Genomic DNA, 22,381 nt, shown 5'->3' with positions numbered 1-22,381 from the left:
GTCATCTCAAAGGCACTTCCCAAACTCAGGTTCAGTCTTGAGGAATTAATAGCAGATCAATAAAAAAACAAATGAAAGTCCTGCCGAGAAGCTCGCCCCTCTCCTCTTTAGGTAGTCAGTTCAGTGGGGTTCCTCTATCAGCGAAGCCCACCACGCAATGAGATGAAACCATTAAGGAACGCACAGGCAGGATGAAAAGAAATTCAATGGATAGCTGAAGTCATCAGAGGTTGAAAGATGAGGTAAATATTTCACTACCCTGCACTCTCTGTCTGGCCCAACTGTACTCATGCACACACACACACACACACACACACACACACACACACACACACACACACACACACACACACATACACACACACTCATGCGAGAAAGGTGACCACACATTTATCTTCCTGTCCTTATATCCTGTTAATGTGACACTGAAACTGAAGTGACTGCCCTTTTTGAGGGGGTGACAATGCAATGACATGCAAGGCCATGTTTGGCCAGTGGGGTGCACTAATGCCAGCGGGAGTTACTAATCACAAGCAGAGAGCCACCAAACCACCAGGAACCAACCTCCGCCTGTGACCGCAACACACACGCTTACAGCATTCTCTGGAGCACGTCTCCCATCCACCCATCTGAAGTGAAGTTCACCCACCACACACATTCCTGCCTCACGGCTCCAAAAGGCTCCATTACGTACAGGCTATATAAACAAAGGGTGGCTCTACATAGTTATAATGAGCTCAGTTTTCCCCCCAATCATGCAAGACTACAGGCAAGGGCAACTAAGGTCAAAGCGGTGATGTGGCAAGGTGCGCAAAAAACATTTCCAATACTGGCCATCAGTCCCACACAAGAGTATCCTACTGCTGTACAGAGTTACATATATACAAGAAGACATGGGGTAGTGCTTCAGCAGGTAGCCCACCCCAACAGGAGTCACACACAAGCACATCAACCTGGCCAAGCCCCTCCCCTAGGTGGGGCTCACAGATTGGCATTACCATCACAGGGGGAAAAGGAGTGGAAGTCTAGAATATAGTACAGTAGTCATGAACGCAAAAAAGGCCCACCTTGCCACATCGAAGTGAAGCACAGAAGCTTGCAAGGTATCAGTTATCAGCCAGTAAATGTACACTTTACAGAGAGATGCTTAGGGTAGCATTAGCATTAGGTGGGGTTTTTCCATTGGATGCCATATAAGGGTGGAGGTGGGAGATAGAAAGCAAAGCAACTACAGGGTTCATCAATATACATATCAGCTTGTTCTGTTTCATTACATTAAACATTATTTATACTTTAGAATGAAAATGCAAGCTTGGCATTTGTATCTTTTTTGTTTCTTAATTTCTAATTCTTCATTTATTTTTCGCACTAATTGTTGTTGCGTGATGGTAATGTTGTTGCTCTTTTTTCCGTTTTTTGTTTTTCTTCTTGTTGATTTGACGTGGTTGCACTTCACCTTCTGAAGAACATGGGGTTGCGCAGGCAGGCTGCTAGTCACCTGCAACACCCGAGGGGTCCTGCGGAGGTCTCCAGGCTGCTGTCGGTGTCGGAGGCGAGGGTCTGGTCGGTGGACATGGAGGAGATGTCGTTGACGGAGGATGAGGGGGGGAGGCTCTCGCTGCCGTTCACGGCTGCACCTGCGCTGAGGGAAGCAAACGGCAGGCGGGGTTACAATGAACAGGGGTGCCCAGCCCAGCCGCTCTGACCAGAATTACACATACATATACACAGATTACACACACAGACACACACATGCACAACAGATATGTAGACTACAGATAGACCAGCACTACTACATATACTGAACATGGGCATGGGAATTACATGATGGAGTCCATAGGTCTTGTTCCCAAAAGGTATTTACACTCCCGTCCAATTAAACTGGGGGTTCGGTTAGGAACAGTGCAAACTACACCAATCTCACAGAATGTCGACAGTACAGTAGAGTGTGTGCATAGAAATAGCATTTCAACTCAGTTTAAGTTTTTCAAGGTAAATATTACAGAATAGGCTACACAGGTACATTTAAACATCATCCATGGTCCAGATCCTTTCCCTCTATCCACTGTGGCTGAACGGCTAAACTCAGAGACTATCCTGTACTCCACCACTCTATTCTAATTCCTAACCCCCCTCTTCAGGCAGGAGACAGATCTGATTTAAGTGCATAGCTTAAGACATGTGCTCATTGAGGACTTTGACAGAGGGCTCCTAAGCAATAGGTGTATGTGCATTCAGAACCTCACTCTTCTGTAGTGGACAACACAAGGGCCTCTTCATTCATTTGTAATGCCTTGCAGTTCTACACGTACAGCCGCATTTGGCCACTAGGTGGGAGTGAGTTTCTGCATAAGGAGCGCCTTATGGACACCCCCAGCACAAGCACAACAATTCTGGCCATTTGCCCCCTTCCTCATTTTACAGAAAGGGTTTCATGATGGATAGGCTATTTTTTGCCTTTTCACAAATGCATCAGTACCTTTCTTCTCACTGCTACAGGGGCAGGTGTTTCACATCATGGGAAGCGCAGGGGATGATACCTCCCCTGATCAATTTCACTTCCTCTCCTTTAGCAGGAAGGAGCTTTCCTCCACTCTTTCATCTGCATAAGCGTCAGGGGTCATACATCCCCACCGCTCAAACTAGCAACCATATGGCTGGAGGGAATTCAGACCAAATGGCCAGACAGTAATTTCCCCCTAACTCTGACAGCAGCACCTTCACTCTGGACAGGGCTGCAGGTTTAAAGCACAGGGCTGGAGATTTAAAGCAAAGGGCTGATGGTTTAAAGCACAGGGCAGGATGAAGCCTGTGATCTCGATGCTGTACACACGCCATCTAAACTTCACAGCCAAAGAGGGCTGGAGGAGAGAGACAAACGGTCAGCTCTTTTAAATCTCCAGTGAGGAGGGGAGACATTTCCTCAGTAGCTGAGAGGCTTTTTATTTGCTGTCCCACTGCTTCACTCCTTCTCTTCTTCTTATGTTTCTCTCTTGCTCTCTCTCTTCCTCTCTCTCTCTCACCCTCTCATTCTCCAGCTACCCCACACACAGTAAAGTCAGACGCTGAAACATGCCCAGCAAGCAGAAAACGAGGCGCAGAACCGTCCTGCAGCCTTCCTGCAATCAATCTCATATTTACCAGTCATTGTGATTACGGCTCAAGTGATGTGGGCTTTTGACACAGACCAAATGCTTCTCTGCACCAAATAGCACGTATAAGCACGTCTGAACTGCCTCTTTGTTCCAGCCATCTTGAAAGGGAAAACAAGAGAGGCACTGAGCAAGATGAGTGCTCTTTAATCCCAGCCCTAACAAATGGTGTCATGCATGTCTGCTGCCGCGGCTACATGAGAGCGCTAAGAGCAGTGGAGTGAAATGGGCTGAAAAGAAGAGAAAGACAGGGAGAGAGAAGAGAGAGAGAGAAAAGAGAGAGAGGAGAGTGGGAAGATGCTGCTGAACTAAAACAATCACTTTTGCTCAGAAGAATACTAATGATTTAGTAATTTGGATAAAGGACATCTCTCATGCCTGAGGCAGACAGAGGGTCTTCCATTTTGATGTGTGTGGCTGCAGCAGACACTTGTTTAAGGAGCACTCTTCTAGCCAAGCCCCTCCGTCATCTGAAAAGGGGGTCAGAATTGATTGCAGGAATCGATGGCAAGACAAATTTTCCGCTTTTTTTCACTGACCATAAGAAAATAAATCAAGGCTTACCAGACCACTGTGCTACATCAACAAACACCAATCAGTCTCCAGTCAGGTAGTTAGATTGATGAAGGATGTAGGATTTAAGATCTGTCTTTCTCCTATATCCCTCTGCAGACAGGTATCGCCCTGGGCAGGCACACATGCAGTAAGGCCCCCACACCTCACACTCTCTCACAGCTACACTGCTTTAACTATAGATTTACTGTCATGGATCGTCTTTCAGCCTACCTGGCCAACATATTTAATGATGTCTGTAGACTAAACATTCACTCACTCACACACACACACACACACACACACACACACACTCATCTCATTTACACACACACACACACAGAGACACAGACACACACACTCATTTACACACACACACACACACACACACACACACACACACACACACACACACTCAGTAAAACAGCCATGAAATACTGCCGTGCCACACAAGGGCTCTCCAAACGCATTGCGTATGCTCTCCTCAGCATAAGTACTACCCATCTGTTTAATTGAAAAGAACAAGAACAGTGGAGGGAGACAGTGTTGTTTTCGTCAGGCAAGACGAAAACGAAAATGACGTCGTCAGACCCCTTTTTTCCATGACGAAAATGAGACTAAGACGAACGTCACCAAAGCCATATAAAGACTAAAATGTGACGAAAAATGTAGACATTTTCGTCAGACGAGAACTAGACGAGACTAAATTGTTAGTGAGTGGACGAACAAAGTTTCAAAACATGTGCCGGGTGCGGGTGGTCGTAAAAAGAGTGTTCTGACTTGATATTTGTTAATATGTTTGTTAACATAATTTGTTGTCCGAGAAGGACACCTACTGGTGCATTCCGGTATTGCACCTTGAGTGCATTTGTTACGTCTCCCCCGCGAGAATTCAGTTATACTCAGTTATTTTAACGTGTTCAAAGAGCTGCATGGAAGCTGTCAAATCGTCCGACCTTTGGAGTGGAACGTCCGTAAGTTGAAATGCAATGTTTGTGGGGTGTGTTATGTGCGGTGTGCAGTAATTAATAAGAGGGTTAATTTAATTAAATCAATTCATAATTAGCGTAGTTTGCCTTTGGTTGGGAGGGATAGCTATTTTCAACTGTTAAGCTAACTAACGTGTCTGGTGACTAGCTTCTTATTCACGAAACATGTTGAACGGGATAAATTGGACATATGGTAATTTGCTGTGTTTGTGTTTGTTTTATAGTTTTACAATAAATACATTGGGAATGAGAGCATCAGAAAGTAAAGACCTAAACATCATACACCCTCTGGATTGTTGTCTATCTGTCTACGCCTTACATGCACGTAATTGCTAGGGCAGAATAATTACTGTTCCCCAACCCCTCATATTTTAGTAGAATTGCACTAGGAGCCACATTGTGTTCCCCTCCTTTTGAAAGTTAGATCAGTTTCAGTGTGCTTCATTATGATAAATGTATTGGCCTATTAAATAAATACACGCATCTTATGTATATTTGATTTTTGACTAAAACCTTTTGAGTTTTCGTCGGACTAAAACTAGACTAAAACTTTCAAAGATAGAAATGACTAAAATGGGACTAAAACTAAGAAGCATTTCGTCAAAAAGACTAAGACTAAAACTAAATCTAAAATGCCTGCCAAAAACAACACTGGAGGGAGAGAGAGAATGATTGAAATAAATAAATACAGACAGACAGAGGGAGAGAGAGAGAGAGAGACAGAGAGAGAAAAGAGAGAGAGAGAATGCAGATTAAATGTCCTGAGACAACTAAGCAGGAAAGCCTTTTTTTCTTCATTGTCTCTCTTCTTTCCTCTCTCCTCAAAGGACTTTGGCAGAGGACAGACTGCTGAGACAGACTCCATTCCTCCAGTAAACACTGAGAACAGCTGCAGCAGCAGCAGCCATTCAATCCACTTTCCTCCATCTGAGCTCCTGAAATGTTGGAGAGCAGCCATGCAATGCGCCTATCTGTCCAGAAAAGCAGTGTGCTGCCCTCTATTGGCCATCTTTGAGAATGCAGGAACATTATGTCAAATCTGCCTGCCATCCTAGAGTAATGGATCACCGCATCACCAAATCCCTACACTTCAGCTAATACCTTGAGATTCCAGACCTGTGGCTCAATTGCTCCTCTGTTTGAAAGCAGATCAATCTATTCAGTGCTTGATTTAGATGCACCTATTTTGAACTTATGGTACTTTTGTAAAGCCATTCCGAGCTGATGAAGGCTATTGTGCTAGGTGGACCTATTTGTTTCCAGTTAGGATCAAAATTAATGGAGGGTCAATGTCTTTGGTAACTACATAAAGTACCTGAGGGAAACATCCAATGGACTCCAACATGTACCATGAAATACATACACACACACCAGTGCAGTACAATACTATGCATGTTAAATACACAATACATATTTAATGCTGTAGAAGTAGTTTGTCAGTTATCATCTTGAAGGGGAAGTAACAGATTATAGATATACATTTATTTTAACTTTTATTTTGTACAAATGTAATATAACAAATAATCCAACCAGCAATAACTAAATAAACATTACGTCCAAAACATACAAATGCAAATCTATCTATCTATCTATCAAATTTGTTTATTCTAAAATATCTGAAACCATTAACAGCATTTGGAAGTGCCTAAAGCTAGTGTTGTCCCACATGAAACAAAATGGGGAGACAAGGACAAATGGGAAACACACAATGGTTGTTTCTGGTACACGTGAAACCCAATTATTGTTTAAGTAGACTTACAGAGGGATTAGGCTATGCACTGAGAGTACCTGAAGGAGAGGGCTGTCCCTTCACCACACCATTCTTCAATCTCTCCTCATAGTTCATCACCTCCTTGTAGATTAGCTCTGAAACAGAGGTGGAGCAAGCCTTGTTTGTACACAGAAGGAACTGAAGACAGTTAAGATAGAGTTGGAGCAAGGCTTGTTTGTACTGGAGACAATAAATCCACATCTTATAGTCACATCAACACATCCCACTGAATAGTACAGAAGTTGGATAATACTGTACTGACACTGTAACTGCACCCTGTCTTTTATTGATGGGGAAAGATACTATATTACATTGAAGATACTATACTATGTATACTCTCAAATCTATTTAAAGATAATTTAGGGTGGTGGTATGTTTACCTTTCCACTCATCAATGGAGTGTTCTCGTTCATCCAGCTGCTTGTCATAGATAGCTGGTGGGGGCTGAGAGGGAGGGGGCACAGAGAGACATGTCGCATGTCTACATTGACTTGCCATGACATATTACAGCTTCATCTTACATGAAACATTTATTTTTAAAACACAGAATTCAATTTATTTATTTATATGTCCTAGTTTTCTGTGGTTTCAGTTCAATCAGGCAGACTGCACAACTGCTGATTGCATGCTGTTTAGCAGCAGTGAACAAATGGCATCAAACAATGCAATGGCATGCTATTAAATATCTCTTCAAATCACTGATGAATAAACAGCCTGTCTGTTTTGCATTACAAAAAAAGCATTATGGTAGGTACAGTACAAAACAATCTGGTAGATAACAGACCTGGACATATGAGAAAGGTGTTAGTATCACCTTAATGTTAATGTGTAGTATATGTACATACAGTTTACTCATTAAGTCTTTCCCCTTACAGGTAATGGGGGAGATTACATTAGGACCTGAAGTCACTATGACAGACACAATATAAGGTGTGACATCTACTGTAGGGAAAGGAAGGGATTCAAAAGATGGAGTGTTTTTCTTCATGTGCAAAACAGACTCAGGAATGAGAAACAGATTGAGGGATAAATAAATAAAAAGACAGGTAGGCAAAGAACGTGAGGAGCCTGTAGACGATACAGTTCATTTGGAGCCGTCATTATTTACCACTGATATTTGGAAGAGATCTCGCCCCTTCATCAGCAAATGAGTGATAGAGAAAGGGAGAAAACAGCAGAAGTGTTCAGGGAAACGACCAAGGATAACGTTAAGATCATAATACATGCTAAATGTGCTCTTCATTATTAACCAAACTTTGCTGATATCACAGTGTGTCCATTTTGCTTAAAAATATTCTTAAAAAATATTGTTCCACAGAATAATGCGACATGCTATTAATGGAATTTTTAAACACAAGCCAATACCAGATGTTAACAGACCATTTAATATTGTTACTCTGACATACACAGTTAATGTTTGTTCTCATGGTGAGAATGTGGGATTCAATTATTTCAAACTCGAATTTAAAAATGATGCCAACGGTGTACGTTGATGCCCATCACCATCTATATGCACAGTACGTGTGTCTGATTGTTTTCTCCTTTAGATGCTGCTTTGGATAAAAGTGTCTGCTAAATGACTAAATGTATATGTAAATGTAAAGGTAAATGTGTGACGAAATGTTCATCACGCCTGGGACTGGCTGCTTATCCCACCATCTCAGTCATCTCTACTGATGAAGGTTTCGAGATGCCTTCTATGAGCCCAGATAACTGAGGACATGGTAAAGAATACTGCTCTATGTTCTTTTCTACTCTTCTGATCTACTGCTATGTGTTTTGTGTGTAAGTGTGTGACTGTGTGCATGTGTCAGTGTGTGTAAAAGTGATCGTATGTATATGTGTGTATGTGTGTGTATTTGCAGCAGTTGTGGGGTCCTCTGTGTACTGTGCATAAATATCAGACTTTTAATTTGATCAATAGCCACTATCAAACAGCCACTATTCATTCTTTACAATTCAGTGGAATTAAATGAAATGTAAGTGTGGAATGGTAATAATGATCCTTCCATGAGGGCAAACGCAATTTGGAACTAGTTAACACAATTAAACATGAGATGAGAGTTCAAAAACAAACAACATGACACACTGATGCACTAACAGGTTTCCATTACTTAACAGTAAGTGGCACTGAAAGTGATATATAATAATAAATATAATATAATATATAAGGTGTATATAAATGCAGAATGTTTCCATACAAATTCGAACTTTATCTTTGACACTAAATACTAAATAAAGCCACATAGACCTAACTAGCTGAGCTAGTGTTATATCCAGGAAGATGAATCAATACTCACTGCCTCCACCTCAGATGGGTCGTACCACACATTGATGTAGGGGTGCTGTAAGGCTTCATCCACTGATATCCTCTTGGAAGGATCAATAATCAGCATCTTAGACAGCAGGTCTCGAGCCTGGCTAGCTGCAGATAGGGGGCGACAGAGAGAGACTCATACAACTCTCAGTCTATAGGACCAGCATCAATCTAGTGACTTGACACTGTGTGTGGATATGGGATTTGGGTATTTGAGTGTGTTTGTAACCAGAGGGAAGAAAACAATGAACCCTTTGTACATCACATACAACATAGACAGCAGATTTAAAAAATAAATCTTGCTGGAGAATTCATTAGCTGGGATTTATCTGCCTTCACATTCACAAGTAGAAAAAGCATCTTAAATCTACCATAGAGCCCTTTCCTCCTCTTCTGTCTAGACTTCCAGTTACGGGACAGTAACATGCATCTTTTTTCTCTCTTTCTCTCTTCTTCGTCTCTCTCTCTCCTGTCCTTTCTCTTCCTCCTTTCCCAGTGTGCATTCCCTCCTCCGTCCTGTTGGTCTATATATAGCCTTGTAAGTAACAGGCAAGCTTCCCTCCTCACCAGGCGTCACTGCGACAGCAAGAGCAAACGCAGCCCAACTGCCTCCAAAATGGCATCTCCTGGGAGTGACTCTCAGGCTGACCGCGGCAACACACTACCCATCTAGAGACACACACACCTCCTGCCCGCTCTACGCTCTCATCCTCCTTCCTCCCTCTTTTCCTCCTCTCCTCCTCCTCTTCTCCTCCTCCTGCTACCAACAGTGATGCTTTTGCTACCATGGCATCCGTTGGAGCATCTCGGAATCTGTGGGTGAGTTCCGGTAACAGCCACGTCTCCACAGGGAGACACAGGCAGCCGGAATACAAAACGGCATAGCATCAGACTGCCTTTGGCTCTAATGTTGAACCAATATGAACTAGAGTCAGATTCAATGATCTTAATGGGATCTTTTTTATCCCCCCACCCATGCCATAGTTTTTTTTAAATGATTCAGTCGTTTCACTGTGAAGACAGCAGTCACCTCCTGTGGCCTGTCATCAGCCACTGTCCTTCTGAGCCAGCTTTACAGGACTCCACCTTCATCATAAACTGACAGAAAATTACAGCATTCTCCTCCCCAGGGCATACAAGGATCCACAGACACAGCAGGCACACACACACACACATACACACATACACACACACACACACACACACACACACACACACACACACACACACACACACACACACACACACACACACACACACACACACACACACATTCCCATAGAGCAGATGGAATTTTGATAGGTATAATCTAAGCCTGACCAAAAATAACCGCTTTTATCTTTTAAATAAGTGTGGTAAGGATTTGAAGACAAAGGAAAAATGAATGCACCTGAATACATACAAAACACACCCATACACAGACATAGGCACACAGAATAAACCCCAAAATCATCATCATCAACATGTCACAGTCAGTCACAGACACACACAAACACACACACTTACCTTTGAGTTTGTTGTGCTCAGAGTCTGCGGGGAACAGGCAGTCAGGGAAGAGCTTGGGGAAGGTGAGGCCTGCGTATTTGGGCCGGTTCTCCACATAGTTGCGCACAGTTGGCTGCAGCTTTTTCATGAACTCTGGTAATGGCGTGCCCAGCTGCTCAATCACCTTGTTCCATTGGTCGATGTCTGAGAGGGGCTTAGTTGAGGAAAATGCCACCACTGCTGGCCAAGCTTGCTAACACTGAACGCTGACCCAGTTTATCCAGTTCAAGAATCCCTATTTCATCAAGTGGCTTAGGGGATGGGTGATATTGGGCAGCACAGTGCATGACATACGGACTTCTCCTATTTCTAACATATGACAAGCTTTAAACTCGCTATGTGAAGAGCTGGCACTGTAAATGGCATTCCCTGGCAGTTACCTCTCTTGTTCACAAGCCATTAACAAACTCATACACTGAATAAAGACACTCCCTAAAATGAGCAATTGTTTGTCTTGGTTTGCAAAAGCTTCATCTTCAAATACCACATTGCTGTTCATCAGACCAAAGCTGGCTTGTCATTTTCATGCTTAAGCAGTTTGTGAAAGTGCTCTCGGTCTATTATCATTTTAGGGGGCAGCAGCCAAGTGCCCTGTCACACACACAAAGCTGCCAGCCTCAAAGGCCTGATGTCATTGGTTGGCCCGGAGCAATTTCACATGCAATCAGTATTCATGGGTCTCAGCAGAGGAAGTACTTCCATCCCAAGAGAAGGTAAGCTTGACTGAAGACTGAAGTGGCCTTTAGAGGCTCACTTAGCACTCATAGCCATCACAGCATTACAGGACACCACACTTAGCACTCATAGCATCACAGCATTAGAGTCAAACTTAGCACTCATAGCATCACAGCATTAGAGTCAAACTTAGCACTCATAGCATCACAGCATTAGAGGCACACTTAGCACTCATAGCATCACAGCATTAGAGGCACTCTTAGCACTCATAGCATCACAGCATTAGAGGCACTCTTAGCACTCATAGCCTCACTCATAGCATCACAGCATTAGAGGCACTCTTAGCACTCATAGCATCACAGCATTAGAGGCACTCTTAGCACTCATAGCCTCACTCATAGCATCACAGCATTAGAGGCACTCTTAGCACTCATAGCCTCACTCATAGCATCACAGCATTAGAGGCACTCTTAGCACTCATAGCCTCACTCATAGCATCACAGCATTAGAGGCACTCTTAGCACTCATAGCATCACAGCATTAGAGGCACTCTTAGCACTCATAGCCTCACTCATAGCATCACAGCATTAGAGGCACTCTTAGCACTCATAGCCTCACTCATAGCATCACAGCATTAGAGGCACTCTTAGCACTCATAGCATCACAGCATTAGAGGCACTCTTAGCACTCATAGCATCACAGCATTAGAGGCACTCTTAGCACTCATAGCCTCACTCATAGCATCACAGCATTAGAGGCACTCTTAGCACTCATAGCCTCACTCATAGCATCACAGCATTAGAGGACACACAGGAGGCGTTTGGGGAGTGTTGGCCCTAACAGAACACATTGGGGTCATTCCATGTGGAATCAACAGAGCCCTCCCAACTAGTGTGCCACATTTTAAGCCTGAAACTTCTTAAGTATCTACCTAAAACATTCTAAAGTCATCACTTTTGAACTATCAGACATGCACCTAGTTGCTTAGAAAGAACTATACTATGCTATGCTATACTATACTATATATACTATATAAGTATTGTACACCAAAATGTACAAAATCTGATGTGCTTCAGTATGAAGTGGGCAAAATTTGCTCCAAAGCATAAATATGCAACTTTTTAAGAAATTATATGCACCTTATAGTGCAGAACAATCCCTGAAAATTTCAAGTAGCTAGCATGACCTTTTGTCCAGTACAATAAGGGCTACAACCTCTTTTTAAAGCCTCCATGTCTCAGAAACTAAAAAAGACAAGCTGAGAGGTTTGCACACTAGTTGATGGGTTCAATTTACATAAAGTTTGAAGCAAATACAAAATGGTCAGTTGGGAACATTTTCTAAAATCTGTTGATTTGACATGGAACCCACAACCCAATGCATGTCGGATCTGCTACTGATTCTGTTCAATACTTGGATAGTGTGGGACTCATCAGGCTGGGCTCCACATCATACATCACCTTGATGAGCACAGCCCAGGCAGAAGGTCATAGAATGTTATCAGACCAATAGAGCAAATGGAACACACACACGTGCACACACACACACACACACACACACACACACACACACACACACACACACACACACACACACACACACACACACACACACACACACAGACAAACACACACACTTACATAAACAATTCATCAAACTAAACCAGCACAATGTTTATCCTCTTCCCGGGGATACGCCTTTGATTTTAGGGGAGATGTGTCACACATTCGGCCTTTCAATTATCTGGCAATGAATAGCATTGGGGCCACAATCAAGGTCATGTAAACAACCGTATCAGGACTGGACAGCAGCTCTGTTTGCCAACTTGTGCTTGTAAACAAACACAGTGGCGGTCTCGGCATTGGCAGAACTACATTATTCATATTCACAGCTTGCGATAGATACCAATTGAAGCAGAAATGGCTGTGCAGAAAGCAACATGCTAAATTTCCCCTCCATTTCAGAGGCCTTTTTTGTCACTTGATAATCAGGTGGAGTCCATAAAGCAGCATCTAAGCACAGGTCCTGGTGACCTATTTCCCACTCCTATTACCAGCGACCCAGGTGAGCCCAAGACCAGTATGGAGGATTGGGCAGCGTCCAGGACAGCACTTCTCTCCCTGCCTCATTTGCAATGCTAATGCAGGAGCTGGGGAGAGACTGTGACTGGGAAAAGAGGCCCTTTAAAAGCATCTTTTGTGATGAAGTTTCAGGCTTAACACCTTTTAAGAAATCTCCCAGAGTTCTTAGAGAGCCTCCAACAATGTTTGCCATGAAGATGCTGCCCAGGGTGCTCGTAACAGCACCGTCCTGCTGGTGGAACAGAGTTTAATTGCATCTCTGCTCCAAATCATGTCCTAATTAACATCTGAAATATAGTATGCTTTTAAAAATGAGGGCCATCTCCCAGGTGATGGTTATGAGAAAGAATACGCATTCATGAGATCACTTTGTCATGTTCCAATCTGCCTCTGAGCATTACAAAGACACCACAGAGATGGAGGAGTATCCTTTAAATCGCCTTCTATGATCACACAAGCAGTTCCATTACAGCTAACTTGTGTGATGTTAAATCAGAGAGCCCATAGTCATGATACGAGACAGTCAAATAAGATTGCAGATGGCAGAGTTTGGATTAAAAGGAGTCAATAGAAATCTCACAGAGATGCTTAGCAACAAAGAGAGTGAAAACATGAGGTGGGGGTTGGAGCTGAAGTAGCCTAGCTACCCTTGGGGCGTCATGTGACAAGCCCCCCACCCCCACCCCCCAAACCACCAGCCCCAAACATATTCTCACAGTGGGGTGCCAGTTCAAACGGACGCCAGGGCATCCCAGAACTCATTACCTCATCCTCACGGAACGCCATTTCCCCTCCTTTGTCTTTGGGAAACCCACTCAATGCAGAAAAAAAAGGCATAGAAAAAGAGCATCCGGGACCGTAGTCTTCCACAGCGCTATTCATCTCCACATTTAGAGGAGGTTCATCCTCCTAACTAAACAGCCAGTGGCTTTTCTTAGTATGGGTTTCAAAGTGTCTTTGAGGAAGTAGAAACAAATCCTACATGTAAATGCAGACATATTTCATTGTATTGAGTATTGTAGCTACCAAAACTGCTATGACATCTAAATACATTCTTTTCCAGTGGGGTAAAAAAAACATTTTGTATCTGTCTGATTCAATAAATGATGATATCTGTCTCTTTCAAATAGCTAAGTTGTGTTCCGCTTTTCAGGCTCAACATTACCAGAGAGAGAGCATAGATGAGATGATGTCACTGATTGATTGGGAATGCCGATTCAGGTGGCAAGGATACGGTCGGTGCCTGGAAACAGCACAGTTCCTCTTATCACCTCCCCAAAGATGCAGCCTACGGACCACATGTCCACTGCAACCACAGCCATAGAGTGTGTTGACATTTCACACACACACACACACATTACTGTGCGTCCATGTACTCACACATACAGGAAGCACCTTTCATACATGTACAATTACATATGCGCCCCCCCACACACACACACAAGACACACACACACACACACAGACACACACCCACACACACACACACACACACACACACACACAAACACACAAACACGCACAGATACATCTCATTCACTCAAACACGCACAGAAACATTTCATTCACACAAACATACTCAGAAATGCCCATGAGCCTCACCTTTGTGAACGCATCGCACATAGGGCATAGGCGTCACATCCGTGGGCGTCATGACGACGTCACTGTGACAGATATAACTGAACAAGTCTGCCTAATTCAATGAGTCACTAGCCAGCATCCGGTTATTTCACTGCAACCTACTTTCTTCTGATTAGACATCCCTCCCTTCTGTATGCCTGCTCACTATTCAGAGCCTGGAACATTCGTTACTTTAAAGTTATTCATTCCCTGCGCCTCAAAGATTGCATTACTTGTACTGTGATGGCTGGCAGAATTGAACTAAAATGAAAAAGTATTACATTACAGTTACAGTAATGAACCCTCTATTCGCATTGGAACCCAACAACAGCTCAGGAACCAGATGAAATCTTTCACCTATAATGTTCACCTGAATGAGTACCTCTGTCTTTACAGGAGAAATGTTCTGTTGTTTAGTGTACCTCTCGGTTCAGAGTATTCTTATTACATTTGGTCTCCTGGCAACCTTTCAGACTGAAACAAACCAAGGCCTCTGCTGAGTCAATACTTCATTACAGAGCCAGGCTCAACAGAGCAATCTCTTCTCCACAGAGAGAGTTGAGCAAGGAAGGCCCACAGACACGTGTGCATGCTTGTAAGTCACAGGGAAAGACAATCGAGTTAAAGAGTACAGAGTTATGGAGGATTAATGACTCTAAGGTTTTAAACAGATGGCTCATTGACATCCAATTTTTGTTAAGCAGTCCTTAAGAAGCGCTCAATAAGCCATGTTAGTCCAGAGATCAATGTATTAAGAGGTGAGATGCAATGAAGAAATAGACAGAGAGCAGGTGGACAAATGAAGGTTCTCGCTCTAGTTCCTTAATGAACTAATCACTGTTTGTTCCATTTGGCTTTATGTCTTTAGTTATGGGACTGCTGTTGCAATCAACACAAGCCATAAAGATAACTCGACTATGGGGACATGAACCACATACAGACAGATTCTTCCAGTGTCTGTGTTTAGTTTGCATGCAATACTGTCCTATAGCAGGACAGATAGTCTTTAACCATTTTAGTCCTCCACTCCCTCCACTGGCTTCCAATCAACCAGAGAATAGTCTTCAAAGTCCTACTCCTAGTTCATAAGGCCATAAACACCACCGGTCAGCCTATCTCCAGGATCTCCTCACCCCTCATCTCACATCAAGGACTCTTAGGTGCTATGCACACGAAGTCTAGGGCCTCCGAATCGGATTTACTTTTCACACCAATCGAATCTTTTAATTTCGTAAATACGGAGGCTGACAACGAGAGATTTGCGTAAACACGGAGGCAGCAGATTGTGGTGAACCGACTGTAGTACATACCTCACGCCTGTGGGTGGCGCTTTAGCGCTTTATTTACACTGAAAAAACGTGAAAAACCTAGAAGAAGGGACTTCACAGCACGAGGATAAACACATTACACAAGACATTCAAGCTCCTTACATTATGATAGTTAATATCAGTGGTCAGACTAAAGGATATGCGAAAATGAATTATTTTTTCTATTGATAATAAAGAGTTTGGAACAGTAACATGACATGTCTGTCATCCCATTTCCCATGATGCATTGCTCCGAGCATTTTACATACATTTATGAATAAAAAAGCAAATTAAATCGCTGGCCAATTTATATTTGTGGTCATGAAAGTTATGTTACGTCTGAATAAGAAGAATTAGATCAAGATAGGGGGCTAATCAAAAATCAGAAGACTGGGTTAATGTTAGTGAATTTGAGGCCCACCATGAGTGAGATTTTGAGGGAGAACAAGTTATATATAAACTGGTTGGAGATGGCGGAAAAGATCACGTGGGGCAGTGACGTCATCAGGTTGCGTGAAACCGTGCAGACGAACACCATTCCCCGTACCGATTCAAATCTACTCACTTTCTACCCCGGACTGCGATCGTTGCGGAAACAAGGTGCGGATAGAGAGTGTTCGTATGTATGATAGGGCTATCTGTATTAGCTATCCGTATCAGATTGACAAACTAGGCTCCATGTAAACGACCTCTTAGGTCCGGACACGCAAACCTGATTGCAGTGCCTTCCCTCACCACTTTTAAAGCACACCTCAAAACCCATCTATTTATATCTGCCTTCACCTAAAGTCCTGGTTTCTGTTTTTATTTCTTTTCTGTATTGTTTTTAGAATGCACTGTTTTAATTGCTATTTTTGCACTCCTATTACCTTGCATTATTGTTGTTGTGACCTTGTTAAGCACCTTGAGACGTCTTTGTATGTGAAAGTGTGCTATAAAAATAATAATTATTATTACCTCCAGCAAGAAGGTTATGCGATCGGGTCCATTTATTTATTTATTTGTCCGTCTGTTTTTTCTGTCTGTGGACAAGATTTCTCAGAAACTACTGGGCGAATCTTTCTGAAATTTTCACAAGAGGTGGATCTTGGTCCTGGGACATCCCTATACAAATTTCAGGATGAATTTTCTGGATCCGGATTCTGGATCCGGATTTGTGTACCTCCTTGCTGGAGGTCAGAAATCTCGGATTGCTCTTGTTATTATTATTTTCACGGGAGTCATCCATATGTGAATTCATGGATGGGATTTTTTTTCCAGTTTACTAGAAAAGTTTCAGATGTTTTCACCACAGCTTCAACTAACCGGTTCCCAAATTCAGAGTAAATGAATGCACAGGTAATGACGACTGATGGAGAGAGAGAACTTGTTTACTGTTCCCCACTCCCTCATCCTCAGAGGCCTGCTAGTCTAATTAACGGCACATGCTGTTCCACGGGGAGGAGGGAGCCATCTACCCTCACTATGAAGTGCTACCTGGGGCTCAGGGTTCATGGCCTCGGCATGTGTGGGTGTGCACGCCAGGAGAGGGGCTCTGGGCATTCCAATTAGGTGACTCATAAATATTCAGATGAGAGGAGAGATGCTCGGTGTCAACAGGGAGCTGGAAATTAGCCTGAAAGCGTGGGAGTCATCCATCGCATCGTCTGATTGTTTAACCAAACAGGGGAGAGCCTGGGCCTCACAATGACTGTGTGGATGGGTACAGCTGTGCACACCCAGCCTAGGGATAGAGCTGCATGACGTTTAGATGGAATAAGATATCTGCAGTTGGGTTCAGAGTTTATGAGCTGCTATATCATGAACCCATCAACTGCGGATATCACATGATCACATGAGGTTCTGTAATCAACATACTACTGAACAAGAATTATGCGTATTTGAAACCACCTTTGAATGAACCTACAGCGAAGTGAGCAGCAAAGCAACAAGGCTAGGTGAGATTAGTGTACATACAGGCTATAAGAGACTCAAGATAAGGGTTAGACTGAGCACTCCTAGTGAGCAACATATGCCCAAGACGGAAAATAAATGGAATGAAATGCTATGGCCACGGTGAACTGTGAAGAATGAATTATGTCCAAAATATTGTATATGTATATATGTACAGAGCAATTGGCATTCTGATACATGAATGTGCACCGAATGTTTAGTGTATGTGTAGTGTCTCTTTAAACTGTACAAACTCAAGTCAATGGATTATACTGTTATCATCAGAGCAAGGATACAGTCCCGACCAGGGAAGAGGATTTTGTGGCGCACCATTTCTCCCATGATGCACCCTACTGACCAAATATCCACTGCAGGCATAGAGAGGAAAGAAGAGGGAGGGAAAGCAGAGGGAAAGCAGAGGTTAGCATCAGCGAGACAGGGACATTTACTGACAAGACAGAGAGAGAGAGAAAGGGCAGATAAGGAGTCTTTAGACAGCATTGGTTATTGGAAGGCAGAATTAGTTCCAGTGACACTGTGCAAACATGCAGACAAATGACTATTCCACCGATCAAAGGCAGAACTCTGGAAGCCCTTAAGGGAACATGACTGGTGGCAGGAAATCTATAGCCCCCTGCCACCTTCCTGCCACCCGCGAGCCCTGGCTGGACCTTTGTGCAGTGTATTCATTGAGCAGTGGTGGACTAGCATGTAGCAGCGGAGGTTAGCATGCAGACGTGTGGGCATGAGTTTAAGTGGGATGAGCAGTCACACTGCTATCCTGCTGGCTTTGTTCAAACACTAGTTTACACAACGGCTTGCCATGCACTACAGAGATTGTGAGGTGGCCTGGCCCCCGACACACAAGCGTCAGTTGTTCAGCTCTCAGGTGAGCGGTCTCAGCTCTGAGGAGTGGTTCAGGTTTAATACAATCTTCAATAATGATGTATATGTATCCACACTCCAGGGTCCCTTAAATAACCCTTAGCTCTGGGGTGGGTTTCATGAGAATTTTCAAAATGTTCCAGAATATTTATGCATATCCTTGACATCTTGAAAATGAAACAACTTCTGTTTCTGCAAAGGTATGCAGAAAAAACCTCTCAATGGACAGCAACAGAGACAACAGAGACACACGACACAAGACCCAAGTAGATCTGCAAGCCTACCGTTCTCTTTGTAGCCCATGCCCAGGATGACCTCTGGTGCTCTGTAGTAACGCGTCACCACATAGGGTGTCATCATAAAGCTTGTGCCCGCAGTCCTTGCCAGCCCAAAGTCCAGAATCTTCAGTGTGCAGTCAGACTTCACTACTATATTGCTAGGTTTCAGGTCCTATGGAGATGAATGGGGGAATGGGGAGAATTTAAAATAGATGTTTTGGTGTATTTTTCTCCTTACAGCCCTCTTCCCCTTTGCCAAGTGGTACCGTACCCTGTGTATGATGCCAGCTGAGTGAAGGTGCTTGATGCCACATAACATCTGGTAGAGCAGGTATGACATTCTCTCATGATCGAGTTCCATCTGAATCACCTGGCACAGGTTGGCATCCATCAACTCCATACAGAGATACCTGGCATAGACATGAGGAAAACAGTCACTGAGCAGCATGAGCAGACATCTAATACAGCTGTTGCTCTAACGTGTCTCATGGTGACCAATGCGCCTCCATCATATGGAGAGATATTTGGAAAACGCTAAAAGTGCTCAACCTTTTTTCATGACCTATATCAGGATCCAGCTGATTAATAGCATGCAGACAGCAAATAGATCACACATTATTTTTCACAACTGATAGAATTCTGTATGATTTTAATGGGCTTTGGGCTCTAAATAAAAAAAGGAATAACGTAATAAAAACCCAGGTTCTTAATTATGCTTTGATGAGCTGTCCTATTAAATTGCTTCAAGACAGACAACTAAAGTCTTTAACATTTTAAATCTTTAATGAAGAATAATGAATTGATAGCACAAACCACAATGGCCTCAAAACCATTAAAATTACCTCCTACATTAACAAAAACAGAAGCCTCATTGCAGTGATAAAAATCTTCTCTTTGTGAAGACAGTGTGCCAGTGTCTACAATTTACTGATTTTAGCAAGGCAACCCCATATAGCAGAGAGGCGGCCATCTTATCCTGAGGTCCTGACAGACTATATTTATCACGCTGTAATATGGACTCAGATTCACTCATATCACTAAGGGGTCCTCATTCTCATCTGATAGTCCATCATGTGCATCTGAACAGCAAGGACATGTCTGATAAACCATACTGCTAGCTGTATGCTTAACACAATTTAAAATATTTGCATTTTCTATGAAATGACAAGAAACCTCCCACTTTCTCCATGGTTATTTGTCCTCTAAGTAGCACTTAGAATAGATTATTCATCCTCACAGCCACTGATTCAATTAGTAGTAAATCAATGTGTCATTAATAGACTGTGTCTCTTGAAAACAAAGATTGGTTAGAATGTTTATTGATATCAGAATAGAGAGCTTTGAACAAATGATCCCCCATCTCAAAAAATTAGCTCTATCATTCAACATATGAGAAAATACAGTGGCAACTCATCTGTTGCATAACTTTATGTAGTGTCGCAATTCAGTTCCTCTCTCTCTTTCTCTCTTTCTATCTCACTCTCTCCCTCTAACTCTGTTTCTCAGCTGTCTCTTCTTAGTAACACTTGCTGCCTCTGAAAGCCATGATTGATTCTTCTATTCCCAACCATCCTCCTCCTGCATCTGTACCAGTGACAGCAAACACCTTGTGAGGGCGTATTGATGGTTTGTCTGAGCTATAAACACAAGCATGCACACACGCACACACACACACACACACACACACACACACACACACACACACACACACACACACACACACACACACACACACACACACACACACACACACACACACACACACACACACACACCTAGAGACACACCTCCTGGCATACAGTTTCACCCCAAGGGTCAATCCAACCCACACACAATGCTGTATCTGGAAGTGCTGTTGTGCACACAGCATTGATCATGCACACGCCAGGTGCACACTCCCAAGTTCCTCAGCTCATCAACTTTTAGCCTAATAGTCACATCCATGGTAAAGGGTGGCATGTGGGCGGAATAGACAGAGTCCCACACACATGGTGAGCAACACTGTGGGGGAAAGGAGCTCCAGTTCTGCTATTTCACAGCCCAGTGGAAGCAGACCAGCCTGGGGGACAGAGCCCATTTCTCGGCGGCATTTCACATTACTCACAAATCGGTCCCAAGAACATGAATTAATCACATACAGTGTGAGCAGAAGTCTTTGAATTTACTACTGAAGATATCTTAGATGCAGTATGCATACATAAACACAGATACAAAATGTTGACAATGACATAAGATTTAATATGATAACATGCAGCAAGAACCCTAACCCATACACACATACAAACATACACACTTACACACTCACACAGAGTCTGCATGATGAGGTTTTTTTTTATAGCCATCAAGGACTCATTTTTCCAGTCACCCTGTGTCATCTTCCTGAGCTCCCAAGAGCACTGAGGCATATCAGAGGCAGTGTGGTTGGAGCAGATCATAAGAGCCTGATGCAGCAGTACAACTGAGACACTGTTCACTGAGATTTGAGCAATGGCAGAATGGTATACTCACACATCCTGAAAATCCTCTAAAGATTTCTGTGGTGTGAAGACATTTAATAAGCTGATTATCTGTAAAAGATGGAAGAGAAAAGCAATAATATTCATGTGAAGCAATGCTTACATTATTAAATCAAATGCCTGCATATATTTGAGACATACATCAGAATAACCACAAATATTCTGTCGTTCACAGAAAACCAATACTTTTGAACCTAATTCAACACACACACACACAAAACCACACATATACATGTGCCACGGCCTAACTAAAGATGTAGTCTAAACTACATCTCAGCTAAACCTTAACAAGCCAAAAGCAGCACCAGGAGGAGCAACAGCAACAACATCACCCCCATCAACACTCAAGGCCAGTTCTGCTTCCCTCCACTCACGTTAGCTCACAACTGAACCAAACAGGCCACCCAGAAAGAGGTGAAGTGGGAGGGGGATGAGAAAGAAGAATGATTGGGTGGGAATGCCCCTGATGAAGGACAGAGAGAGGGACAGAGAAAGAGAGAGAGAGTAAGATAGAGAGAGAGAAGGGAGGTGGGGAAAAATAAAAGGAGGACAGTGTTAAAGAAGAATGAAATGTTAAAGGGAGGGGTGAATGAGAAGGAAATGAGAGAGAATGAGTCTGAAAAAAAGACAGAGAAGCATAGCCACCGACACAGCCAAACCCCCATATATTTCCCCTTTTTTCTCACTTTTCATCTATGTCTCCAAACCCCCCCATCTCTACATACAGGTTTCATACTCTACTCATGTAGTTCTAGTAGTTT

General features: G+C 43.1%; 1 protein-coding gene across 4 annotated transcripts in view; it reads right to left on the bottom strand.

Annotated features, from left to right (window-relative positions):
- Nucleotides 1–1,494: 1,494 nt before the first annotated feature.
- The window catches only part of mapk10 (mitogen-activated protein kinase 10), a gene marked incomplete at both ends in the record, with an annotated part of 60,811 nt that continues 39,924 nt past the window's right edge, over nt 1,495–22,381 (bottom strand). Inside the window, 10 exons of one of the 4 annotated variants that reach the window (XM_080847923.1) lie at nt 1,495–1,637; nt 6,482–6,559; nt 6,845–6,908; nt 7,573–7,599; nt 8,765–8,889; nt 10,288–10,470; nt 18,238–18,309; nt 19,111–19,276; nt 19,376–19,514; nt 21,613–21,671. In XM_080847923.1, the coding sequence (XP_080704049.1) occupies nt 1,495–1,637; nt 6,482–6,559; nt 6,845–6,908; nt 7,573–7,599; nt 8,765–8,889; nt 10,288–10,470; nt 18,238–18,309; nt 19,111–19,276; nt 19,376–19,514; nt 21,613–21,671 (1,056 nt within the window). Of the gene's footprint in view, nt 1,638–6,472; nt 6,560–6,844; nt 6,909–7,572; nt 7,600–8,764; nt 8,890–10,287; nt 10,471–14,316; nt 14,389–18,237; nt 18,310–19,110; nt 19,277–19,375; nt 19,515–21,612; nt 21,672–22,381 lie in introns of all 4 variants that reach the window. The other 3 variants (XM_080847925.1, XM_080847924.1, XM_080847926.1) reach the window with 3 other exon arrangements.

This window comes from Sprattus sprattus (genome assembly GCF_963457725.1).
Source record: "Sprattus sprattus genome assembly, chromosome: 11".
Taxonomy (NCBI): domain Eukaryota; kingdom Metazoa; phylum Chordata; class Actinopteri; order Clupeiformes; family Clupeidae; genus Sprattus; species Sprattus sprattus.
Note: the sequence above shows the minus strand (reverse complement) of the source record. Positions and strands in the feature narration are given on the sequence as shown.